Below are 12,374 nucleotides of genomic sequence, written 5' to 3' on the forward strand. Positions count from 1 at the left end.
TAAGCAGAGTAGCAACCTTAGGTTTGCTCTTTTTTTTTTCTTTTGTACCAGGGATCAAACTCAGGACCTTGCACTTCTGATGCAGGTGGCAGAACCACTGAGCTAAATCCCCGGCCCAGGTTTGCTCTTTAGAAATATCATCATAGGACTAGAAGTGTAGCTCAGTGGTAGTGCACTTCCTTAGCAGGTGTGAGGCCCTAGGTTCAATACCTCCCAAAAATTCATGACACCTACATTCAGGTAATAAATTAGAGAAGAATAAGACTAGATGCATAAAATGTTCCCATCTAAAATCAGGCCAAAGGCCTTTCTGCCTCAAATAAAGGACTGGGGTGGGGGAAGAGAAGGTTGAAATCAACTGAACAGTGATTTCCCACCTCAAAGGTAGGAAAACTAAGAAGAGATCTATCCTCTGAGCCTCTAAGTCTGCGATGCTGTTGATAATGCTCTCCAAAGCTTTACACATCATTTTTTAAATTAGTACAAAAGCTTCTCTTGAGGAACACAACAGTCTTCCTTCTGAAACTTCAGGCACAGAAAAGATGACTCAGTTCTGCTCTAAACAGTTACCTTCCTTTTTAAAAAAGATAATCAAATCCCCTGTTAGGGGCAGATAACTTGGTGGTGAGAAAGTGGCTGTACATCTGCATAGTCAGGGTTGGGGATTTAGCTCAGTGGCTCTGCCACCAGCCTTGCAAGCACAAGGTCAAAAGTTCGATCCCTGGTACCAAAAAAAAAAAAAAAAAAAAAAAAATCTGCACAGTTAAACTGTGATGGGGCGTGTTCTGAACAATGCAGTTGGGAAAAACTCAGGTCCTTGTAAGGACATGGACAAAACAAATTCAGTTTCCCCCGCTATACCCTCATCACAGTCAATACAGAATATTTCTATGATCTCTAGTCTCCAAAATGCAAGGGGATTTCTCACTATCACTGAGGAATTCTCCAGACAATTCCCCAGCAAACACCAGAGGGGTGTCTGCTAATTCAGTTCGACTCTGATACTGCCTACTGGAGATAGTGGAGACAGGGTGGCCAACCAGCAATACATTTGAGGTCCTGTTGCTTTCTGCTTGGGTTCAACTAATTTGTTATATTGGCTTTCAGAACTTAGGGAAACATTTACCTTTCATTTATCCATTTATTATAAAGAATATTATAAAGGATATAGATAAACAGGTAGGTGGAAGAGACGCACAGGGCCAGATACGGGAGAAGTGCAGAGCTGCCTGACCCCTCCTGGTGTACCAACCTCCATATATTCAGTTGTTACAAAGTCCTCCCAGGTCCTCTGATTGGAGGTTTTAATTTAATTAATAAATCATTCATTCTCCTGAACAACTTAATCTTCATGATTTTCCCCTTCCCAGAGACCGGGGGGGGGGGGGGTTTGCCTTGTCTTGGACCAGCCCTCTCTGGGAGCTACCTAGGCGCCCTAGTCAGTAGTCATTGCATTAGCAGACAAAGGACATTTTTATTATGCCTGGGGATGCAGCTCAGAGGCAGAGCACTTGCACCCAAGTGCAATGCCCTGGGTTTGAGCCCTAGCACCACAAGAAAGGGAAAAATGGTACAAAAAATGACACTTTTATGCCAAAGATTTTAAGGTGGTTTTTTTTCCAGGAAAATAGGACCAAGACCAAATACACAGTTTACAGTAACACAGTCTTCAGTAAAACTGAAAATATCATTCACTTTCTTCGTTCTGCTTTTTATTTCTTCTTGAAAGTCTCAGGGTATTGAAAGTGTATTTACTCCTTGTCTACTTGTTCGTGTTTTGACAAAAGCAGAACAAGCCTCAAGATCACAGATTTACTTCAGCTAGAGTATTCTAGGCCCTAACTACTTTTGTATAAATGACAGTGGTTTTTCCACTTATGAAAAGTTCACAGCGATTCACTTTTAAGTTAACTTTAAGTCAGTGTGGTAGTTAATTTTATAGTTAGTGTAACTGGATCGAGAGTTATCAAGATAGCTGGTAAAACATTACAGATTTCTGGGTGGGTCTGCGAGGGTTTTTCTAGAAGAGATTGGCATCTGAACTAATAGTTTAAACAAAGATCATCTAACCCTTGCAGGCCTGGGTAGAATAAAAAGGCAGAGGAAGGGTGAATCTGCTCTCCGCTTGGAGCTGGAATTTACATTCAAATATCAGACGTCAGAGTTTCTGGTTCTCGGCACTTGAGCTTCAGGACTAGTGCCTGCATCACTCCGCCTCTCAGGTCAGGTCTTCAGCCTCAGAATGATACACAGGGAGATCAAAAATATGGTGAAGGTTCACATTTTTTAAACATTATTACAGTAAAAGACACGTTGTCATTGTGGGAGTTCTTGGCCTTCGTAACTGCACAAGCCGAATCCTTTCGTATCTCTGCCCTGTAGGTTCTATTCTGCTGAAGAACCCTGACAGTACAGTCGGCGATGTAAAACTGAATACAGGTGCCCAGAAAGCCTTGAAGGCAAAACTGAATGACACATTTAGGAAACACTGACTCCACCATATGAAAAGGGCCTGCTTTACTGGAATCACTTATAGCCTCAACCAGCAGACAGTGTCACTAGACACCAGGAATCCAGATGTTATAAAGGGCAACCCAGTACACTGCCTCATCAAAGTAGAGGAGGCAATAATTTAAATTCAAATTTCAGACAGTTGAGAGAGGTTTCATAAGTTTTCTGTTTAAGACATGTCCTTTCATGTAAGGTCATTCATGGTAAGAGAAAAGATCAAAATTATTTAAATCTGAATATCTGAAGACATAGAAAGCACAAGGATTACACCACAATTAGTCATGTCACAGAGCACTGGGACACACGTCATACACAAAGGCCTCCTGCCCCAGAGCCCAAGCTATAGTCACCCCTACTGCTTACACAGCTAGAGTTTGAGTGTGCTACACAAATCTGTAATCCTCAACAACTTAATGAACAACTCTGAGTTGCCACATATGATATGCCCGTACCAGGTAAAGGGATTTCAACATGTCTGGGTTGATAACCTCCTTCCACTAGTATAAAAATAGGTGTTCAGGGAAAAGCCAACCACTCTACTCTCTCTGGTAAAGGTTTCTGAAGTACTGCTGCAATAACTCAAAATTTTCTTCATAGTTCCACAGTATCTCCATTCCAACAAGCTAAGAGGCCACTCAGAAAATACTTAGCAGTGCCACTGTTTAAAACTGATCAGGGAGCACAAAATAAACTTGTATTTTATCAAAGAAAAACATCTAAATGGAAAAACCTAAGCATTGTAAGAAAAAACTTAAGAGGGGAAGGGGATAAAAAAAGAATTAAGATCCATTATGTACAAGTACCAACTCACCACAAGGAATGTAATCATTATGTACTGCAAAAATGTATGAATAAAAAAATTGAAAAAAGAAGATAAAAATAAGGGAAGAAAATATATTTAAGAAGACATATGGAATATCAACCTTATATAATAAGGACTGATTCAGTAAACTAAACAAATTTTATACATGTTTATGTCATATATGCTTGTACATGTATATAAACACATTTCTAAGCACATACATAAATTAATGTGCTATACAAAATCTACTGAAAAAATGTCTAGCATTACAACCAAAACCCACCTCACCTCTACATTCTGAGCAAACTGCTAGACTTCTGTGGCCTTCTTTCTTCACACTCAAGGCGGCATACAGTGGCAATGTTACAAGTTCCAACCAATTGAACATAAACAGAAGTGATTTTTTTCTGCTGTCATATAATAAATTACCACAAACATCAGCTTAAAACAATACCCATTTATTAGCTCACAGTTCTACAAATCAGAAGCCGGGGCCTGCTCAACTGAGCCCCATGTTCAGAGTCTCACAAGGCCAAAAGAAGGGTGTTTAACACATAAGCTCCCTCTGAGGCTCCACAGAAGCCTCCGTTTCCACTCAGGTCCTTAGCAGAATCCAGCTTTTTAAGGCTGTGGGTCTAAGGTCCCTATTTTCCTTGCTGACGTCATACAAGTGCTTCTGTCTGCTCCTCGAAGCGGCTGCTTTCCTTCTCACCAGGCCCCTTCCACTTTCAGGCAGCAACAGCGGGGCCAGTTGTGCTCATACTGTACTTCCAATCTCCCTTACTTCCCCTTCTGCTATCAGCCAGAAAAATTCCCTGCTTTCAAACGGTGCATACAATTATACGACCTCCCTTCTGCCACAGAAAAGAATAACATCAGGAGTGATATCTTTCCCTATCGAAGGTTGCACCCACTCAAAAGTCAGAGACTATAGAAGAGTGAGTCACGGAGGGTCATGTATCATTCCGCCTACACAGTCTTCCTCCAGAACTGGCCAGGGAGACTCTCCCCCGCCTTCCCAACATATGCTTTCCCTTTGGCAACCACGAAAACCGAGTTACAAAACTGAAGGACCCATCCAGTAACCTCCTGGGTCCCTGAAACAAATCACAGGAGATAAGAATAAAGAGGACTTTGAGCAACAAAGTGCCAATAAGAACTCTTGGTAAAAAAGAAGCTCAGACTGTAACCAAATTGTGCAAAGTGTAGATTAACACAGCAAAGTCTACTGGTTAGAAATTAGGTCCGAAAGAGAATTTTCACTGTGGTAATTGGCTAAGGGAAATGAAAAGGAGAAAACCTAGTTCAGAAGCCTACTAGATTTTTTATGAATCTGTGCTGCCCAAGTCTGTCATGAGCTGTCAAGAGCCTGTGGCTGTGAAACAACCCCTAAATGTAAATAATAAACAGTATACTGCACGAAAAAGTCATGCAACTCCGGAAGAAGCCACATACACCCATCACTCATTAAATCTGGCCCAACGGAAGAGAGAACAGGAAGGGTTCTTCCCAAATTGCAGACCAGGGTAAAATGCAGGCGTGTCCTCTACTGTAAGGGCTGAGGTGTCAGGATGCCTGCCCAGCAGGAAGGCACCACCATCAGGAACAGTAACTGCTGTCATGCCCATCCTTTCCGCTCACAAATAAGACTGTTACTGTGGACAATACTCTTACACGTTTCCAAGTGTGGGCAGACTATCCTCTATGTTTCTAATACTCATTATGCCTTGATATTGAAATATTAGCATTCTAAAAGCTCCAACTGGGATCTGTGGGGAAAGTTCAGTATGAATTATAAGGTAATTCTATTTCTTTCACAGATAATAAGTTTAAAAAGGCCTAAGATTGTTACCTAGAGCTCCTTCAGAGGCCTCAGAAGCTAGACTAACCTCTTAGGTACTGGGATTCTTTAGAAGTACAAAGGCAGCTTTTCTATGCTGAGGCACACCATATGCAACTTGACCAGGGAGACGGGGACTTCACATCACATGTGGAATTCGGAAGTTGTACGGAATGTAAAATGTTATTTCCCGAAGCAACACACATCAGCTGACAATTTAGTATCCTATGAAAATACTGTGTTGATGGTCTGTGAGAAGGCATCAGCTGGGTTTCACCACCATGAAATTTTGAAGAGCTACAGCCCTTTTCTTAGGTTTTATCACACATGAATGACCATATAAAACACTTTAAGCACTTGAGCTCCCAAAACGATTAGGGAAACAAAGAAAAAACCAAAAAAAACCCAAACAAACAAACAAACAAAAACATTGAAAGTGTTGTATTACAAGATTTTCAGATTTCCTATTTTGTTTCCTACTGCCTCAACATCTCCACCCGTGTAAGTGTGAGCGCCCACCAAGGTGAGTGGGTGCACAGTATGATAAAGGTGGCCCTTATACCCAAGTCCCCCTCTCTGCCTCCCCTGATCTGGTAACAAAGCCACTGATGAAATCCCCTCCATGACCCCAGTAAAGGCCCTCAAGTACCAGTCTTCTTTTACAGTGTCAGCTCCCTACCTGCTTTCCAGTTCACACTGGTTCTGTCTCCCTAAGACCAAAGGGTTTTCCTGGGTTTATCCTGCATCCCCTCTTGTAGCCACACCTGACTGACCAGCTCTTAAAATAACACAGAACAAGGGTACAAAGTATTAAAAGAAAAAGAAATTAAGCAACAAGGTAGATGAAGGAAATCAACTGATTCTTTCTCGCCCAATATCTTGTCTATTTGGCCTTAGATTCAGGAGAACTGCTCATCCCTGAGATGTCCTACTGGGTATTCACTTTCAATGTCAGAGCAGTTCTCATGTGCCACCTCTTTGCCCAGTGTTAGAGTCAGATCTAAAAGGTCTCCCCAAATGTTCATGCATGTGGAGGATGCCTGGGTCATGAGGTACCATTCTCACCAACAGATTCATCACTGTTGAGCTCAGTAGCTGAGGATGCTGCAGAAGATGGGGCCCCATTGGAGGGGGGGACCCACTGGGGTGTGACCTGGAAAGGTACTGTTTTCCTGTCCCTGCCTCCTCCTGGCCTCACTGCTTCCTGGCTGCTCAGGAGGAGCAGCTGTCCTCCACCCAAGACCTCCCACCATGCTGTTTCTCTGCCTTTGAGCCAGGCAACCGTGGACTGAAACTGTGAGCTGAAAAACCTCTCCTCCTTCAAGTTGAGGTGTTTGTCCTGGTGGCTGGAAAGTAACTAAGACACCCCACCCTCACTATTCATTTGTCTGTTTCCACTTCCTCAAGCCACCACTTGGAAGAAAGCTCGAAGGCTGCCAGATGCCCTCAGACTTTGCAGGCAGCACAGGTAGTCAGCAGAGTGGGATGCGTTCTTTGAGATTCAGGCCCTCTGCTGAGAATGAAGACCTTCCTTCCCTCCAAACCACACCTGTCCTGGAAACAAACACATCTCCCACGGAGCCCTGCCATTTCTGATGCCACCTCTAAGTAACTTGGAGGATGCTTAAATTCCTCCAACTAGATTGAAACCAAAATTCAAGAAACTCAGTCTAAACCTGGATGAATAACTGTGAGGAAAAATTTACAAAAAATATAACCATCAGCAGTAAAAGCTTCCAGAAGAACCTCGGTCTCCAGGGAAATTATTTTCTGTTGCTGGCTTCCTTTCACACACAGTCCGCTGTTCAGCACATCAGTGAGGCAGAGCTCACTAACAACTCTTTTACGTGATTCGAGTGGGCCTTATCACACAGGCAGGGTGCTGTCACAGAATTCTCTTATCCACAGCACTGAAAAGGTTTCTTGTATTTGCCCCTAAAATTAGTTCAGAGAAGGCTGCACTTTGATCGGACAGCCTCAAGCCAAGCTGCAGAACATCCAGATTGCTTGTTACAGGAACCACCCCGCTGGCTGTGGCCTTAGTGGTATGCGCCTGTGAGCCTAGCACTCCAGGAGGCTGAGGCAGTATGAAGTCTGAATAATCCACCAACTTAGAGAGACCCAGTCTCAAAAATTTAAAAAAATGTAAAGGGGACTGGGATGTAACTCAATGTAGCCATGGGTTCAATCTTTAGTAGCACACACACACATACACACACACACACACACACACACACATCTTCCAACAGTACAATCAATGTCTTCCACTGCATTTCTACCTCATGGTGTGAGGGCAAGTATTAGGAATTCCTCCGAGAAGCTGGTAATAGAGTATAGATCCTCTGCCTCAGAAAAAAAATGTAAATGTAAAAATATAACATGTAATTTTAGAAAATTACAGGTCCCCGGTAGTCAGTCTACTGACCTGACAAATGGTGCTGCAATAGGAAGCCTGTGTCAAACAAGAACCCCTGTTGAAGATTTTTAAAGCAGCAGAGACCTTACTGCTCCAATCAAGCAATTAAGGAACTGTGAATCTGATGCAGATAAAACCGTAACTAATGATATGTTTAATTAAATACCTCAATAAATTTAATATCTCACCAAATCAACACATGAACAAATTTATATAACATCTTCCTGAGCAAAGGATCTATGAAAAATACAGGATTTTACATGTCATGAAAGCAGGAAGAAATTCATTAAAACAAATTTAATTAAAATATTTAAGTGTGACAGTAAACATATATAAGACCATATCATAATACACTGTTTGAGTGTTGTTATTAAGAAAAATCAAAAGATATAGTCTGTAACAGGTACTATGGTTTGAGCATGTTCCCCCCAAGAATTCCTACATCTTGGATCATAAAGGTTGGTGTTAGAGGTGAGGCTTAAAGATTTTTGGGCCATGGAGGTGGAGTACTCATAAATGGATTAATAATGCTTTTCTCGCCTGAGTGTGTTCTCACTCCAGAGAAACTAGGTTACTGGAAAAATGAGCTGTTAAACAGCAAGGCAGCCCCTTTTATTTACCTCCTGCACAATCTCCACTTGTCCCTCTGTTCTCTGCCATTAGGTGAAGAACCATAGGCCCTTACCAGATGCAGCCACTCAATCCTGGACTTCCCAGCCTCCAGAATTATGAGCCAAAGTAAACCTCTTTATAAACTATTCAGGTAATTGGTTATATCAATAGAAAATGGATCAAGAGGGCCAGGGATTTAGCTCAGTGGTTCCGCTGCCTGCCTTGAAAGCGCAAGGACTGGAGTTCGATCCCTAGTACCAAAAAAAAAAAAAAAAAAATCAAGATAATCTAATCGTCATATTTCTGTCTGACTTTGGGCTACTATCACAAAATGCTTTAGGCTGCATAATATACAAATAAAAGAAATTATTTCTCACAAACTGGAATCTGAGGAGCCCAAGACCAAGGCACCAGTAGATTCTGTGTCTAGTGAAGGCTCACACTGTTTAAAGATGGCAGCCATCTTGCTACGAGATCTTCACATGGCAGAAAGGAACCAGGTCTCTTCTTTCAGACCTTTGTGAGAGAGTACGAATGCCTTTCACAAGGGGAGAGTTCTCAGGACTTAACCACCTCACTTTAGTATCTCATTAGCAATAAAGTTTCAGTGTATAAATCTGGGCAGGAGACAAATTTAGACCACAGCAATATCCCTACAAAATTCACTTAAAAAGAAGCATATTTCATTCAATGCAATAAAAAGTTATTATATTATTTACAGACTAAATTGTCATTCTAAATGTGGATTTAAATACAGTATCTCAAAGAAGACTGGGGTGAATCCTTTCATGCTAAAAATGACTGTCAGGGATTGAACTGTGCCCCCCAAAATGCATATGTTACATTCTTCACTTCAGCACCTCAGTTCGAGACTTTATTTGAAATAAGGGCACTGCAGACACAATTACTGAAGTTAAAATGAGGTCACACTGGAGCAGGTTGGGCCCCTGATTCAAAATGACTGGTGTCCTTTTAAAACATAGGAAATGTGGACAGCAACACACACACACAGCCATGTGATCGTGGGGGTAAGAGTGAAGTGATGTATCTAAAAGCCACAGAAGGCAGAAGCTGGCAATAAAGCTCCAGAAGTGAGAAAACAGGCATAGAGCAGATGCTGCCCAGTGCTTTCAGAGGAAGCAAGGCCGTGCTGACACCTTAATCTAGGACTTCAAGCTGCTCTAGCTCAAGAAGTGTGAGACACACATTTCTGTCGTGTACACTGCCATGGACCCTTCATTATAGAAACCCTAGAAAGCTAATGCAATAACCAAACACATTTCACTCTGTAACAACTGTCACATGTTATGAGGTAAAGTAACATCCACATCAAATGTGTGATAAAAGTCAAGTTTTTTTAAAAGGCAGGCTTTGTAAAAAAACAACAACAATATATTAACTAGAAACAGCTATTTTTTCTTAAGCTGCTGTAAATTTAAAACAAGTGAAAAAATGTGAGATTACTCTTGACAAAATAAAATCTCAACATGAGCAAAACTCACTATAATTATAGTAATGCATGCACATTTGCCTTATTACAGGAAAAAATAAACTATTTCAACTACATGGTAATTTATGTCTTTATGAGCAAATAAGTACATTGAAGCATCATAATCTTCTATTTTAACATATTCTCATGCTGAAAGAATTTTCTTCTCTACTAAATTTTACTTGTCAAAAGCACTTTCATCTTGAAATGGCAATGATACTAAAATAATTTCAGGAACAAGGTAGAAATAATTCTAATTTAAGACAACAGTTATGACATATCTTAATCAAAAATTCCAAATTACTGGAACACTAAAGGTATACTTCTTATGTATACATCTACCACTTCTAACTAATAGGGAAAAAAGCTCAACTCAGTAGAAAGGAAAAATGTCTGCCTCTCACATGTATAGGTTATATAATTCAGCATTTATCAGTTCTCAAAATAAACATAATAATTCTAGAGCTGAAGTTTCATCTGCAGATAAAATCGGGTGCATGAACCTATATGGGGAAAATGGCTACAAAGGTAAGATATGACTGTTTCCCTAATATCACTGTCCCAGGCAAACATTAAAGCTGGCTTCACACACCCTCCAAAACACACATGCACAGGAAGAGTAACCTTCGCCCTAAGTTTCCTATGATTGTGTCCCATTAAGTTCTGGACGAAAACTGTGTTGTTTCGCCTTTAAAAAGAAGAAAATGGCAGTGATTCTGCATCTGGATTCCATGGAATAATGCAATCTTATCACAAGCAGAGCTCCTCCAACTAGAGTCCGCCAAAAAAGTAGACATCAGGAAAAGAAAACCTTGCATAAACATTTTAACACTAAATTTATTGAGACATCATGAGATTAATACAAGTTGCCTCTGACCTCAACAATGGCAAGAGGTGCCCAAAGCGGTGACCATGAGCTTCCAGACACTTACTGTGAACTGCTGAAGCGTGTATACATGCTTTCGGTAGACTATATGTAAGAAATTCTTCCATGTTACAATTCAAATTCTTTATTCCAAAGTTTAGCTTGGGACTTAACTGAAATGAAGCCATGGTTATTTGGTACACTGACAAAGATAAAAATTCTAGCTTTGACAATTTCCACATGTCTCATGATTATTGGTATACAGGATAGTATTCTATACTGATAAAATTAATCATAATGTTAACTGCTATCATTTATTAAGTCCTCACATCAACCCTGCGGAGAATGAGCATGGTCCTCACGTCAGCAGGGACAGATTCTGGGTAACTTGCTTAAGGTCAGAGACAGCAGAAGGGACTCAAATCTTAGTGTCCCCACTCCAAACCCAGGGCTCCTGATTGCATAGGGGGGTGGGGCATGGTGTTGCTGGATTTAGGGCTGAGGTCTGGTTTAAAGAAGTGTCCGGTACCTGAACTAAAAAAGGTTCATAATATCAAAGAAGTCTTGTCGAGACTTCCTGGGGCAGTACATACGTTGTTTTGTAAAATGGAAAGAACTTGAAGGAATAAAATTATCAAAAGCCTGAATCAACAATGAACTTATGTTTACAAGCATTTCTGGCAGAAAGGTCACAGAAATCCCTAATTATAAAAGCAAAAATACATTAAGGGGCATTTTTACTAAAATAGCTTTTCTGACTTCCTAAATTAACAGGTATAACTAATTCTTATAAGGCACATTTGTGGTGACTGAGACAATTGGCACGCACACACACACACACACACACACACACACACTCTCCACTGCATCTGTCACCCTAACCTAACCAAGGTTCTGGGAAAATCATCCTCGCCTTCTCCGTGTGCGGTTCTCACAGGCTGCTACTGCGGTATCCTAGGAAAAATCTCAAGTAGGTACCGTACTCCTGAGAAATCAGGAGAAAACCCACTCTACCTGAAAACTGGCCTATGAAAAAGTATTTATAATATTTAAAGGTAAATCAACACAAGCTGTTTGAGAGGAGTGAAAATTGGTCATCCCACACATTACATAAGAAATAGGTCACATCCTAAGTGCTCCCTCGTTTTCCCCTTTGTAGCCAGGCCCACGGAGGTTTAAAGTATTAGAGTCTGAATTAACTTCTAAAGGTCATGGAGGAAAATGGGCATATCTAAGGGGTAAAAATAAAACAGAAAATGCATGGCGATTTTTCAGTTTCCAACAAACTGCTCTGGCAGGGCAGCAACCCCTGGGGATGCTGAGAGAGCAGACTGCGGTCAGCGCGCCCGAGGTCTCCATGGGGCGACAGGGACTCGACCGTGGGCGCCTCTCCCGGAGCGCCCCCCAACGTCCCCTGTCCCCCGTGCCTCCCTCCCCATTACCCTCTCCGCCGTGTTCCTTCTCCCTCCCCTCCTCCTTCCCTCCCCTCCCCCTCGCCCCCAGGCCCCGTCCCCCCGTCCCCCGTCCCCCTTCCCCTCCTCTAGGCCGGGACCGGGGAGCCAGCCCGCAGCACCCGTGCATCCCGGGGCCGCAAGGTCGCGAGAAGAAGCGCGGCGTGGCGGTCCCCTGCAGGAAGAGATCCCCGGCCCCCGCCCGCCCCGCGACGCCCACCTGCGTGGCCTTGTGGAACTGCTTCTTCAACCCGGCCACAGACATGGTGCGGGAGGGCGGACAGACGGCAGCGGCCGAGGCGCAGGGCCAGCGGCGCGGAGCGGCGCGGCCTGGGCGGGGCGGGCGGTGACGTCACGCGACGCGGGGCTGGCAGGTGCGGGCGGCAGG

The 12,374-nt window shown here is 42.5% G+C and overlaps 2 protein-coding genes across 2 annotated transcripts in view; both read right to left on the minus strand.

Moving 5' to 3' along the window:
* Positions 1-12,340, minus strand: part of Sh3gl2 (SH3 domain containing GRB2 like 2, endophilin A1) — a 160,607-nt gene extending 148,267 nt beyond the window's left edge. Inside the window, exon 1 of the mRNA XM_004838326.3 lies at positions 12,207-12,340. Coding sequence (XP_004838383.1) covers positions 12,207-12,251 — 45 coding nt within the window. The 5' untranslated portion in view covers positions 12,252-12,340. The remainder of the gene's footprint in view (positions 1-12,206) is intronic.
* The window catches only part of Cntln (centlein), a 553,090-nt gene that overhangs the window by 108,723 nt on the left and 431,993 nt on the right, over positions 1-12,374 (minus strand). The window lies entirely within an intron of this gene.

The sequence above is a fragment of the Heterocephalus glaber genome, unplaced genomic scaffold, assembly GCF_053883595.1.
Source record: "Heterocephalus glaber isolate CG9 unplaced genomic scaffold, H.glaber_assembly_v1.0 deba00001481, whole genome shotgun sequence".
NCBI lineage: Eukaryota > Metazoa > Chordata > Mammalia > Rodentia > Bathyergidae > Heterocephalus > Heterocephalus glaber.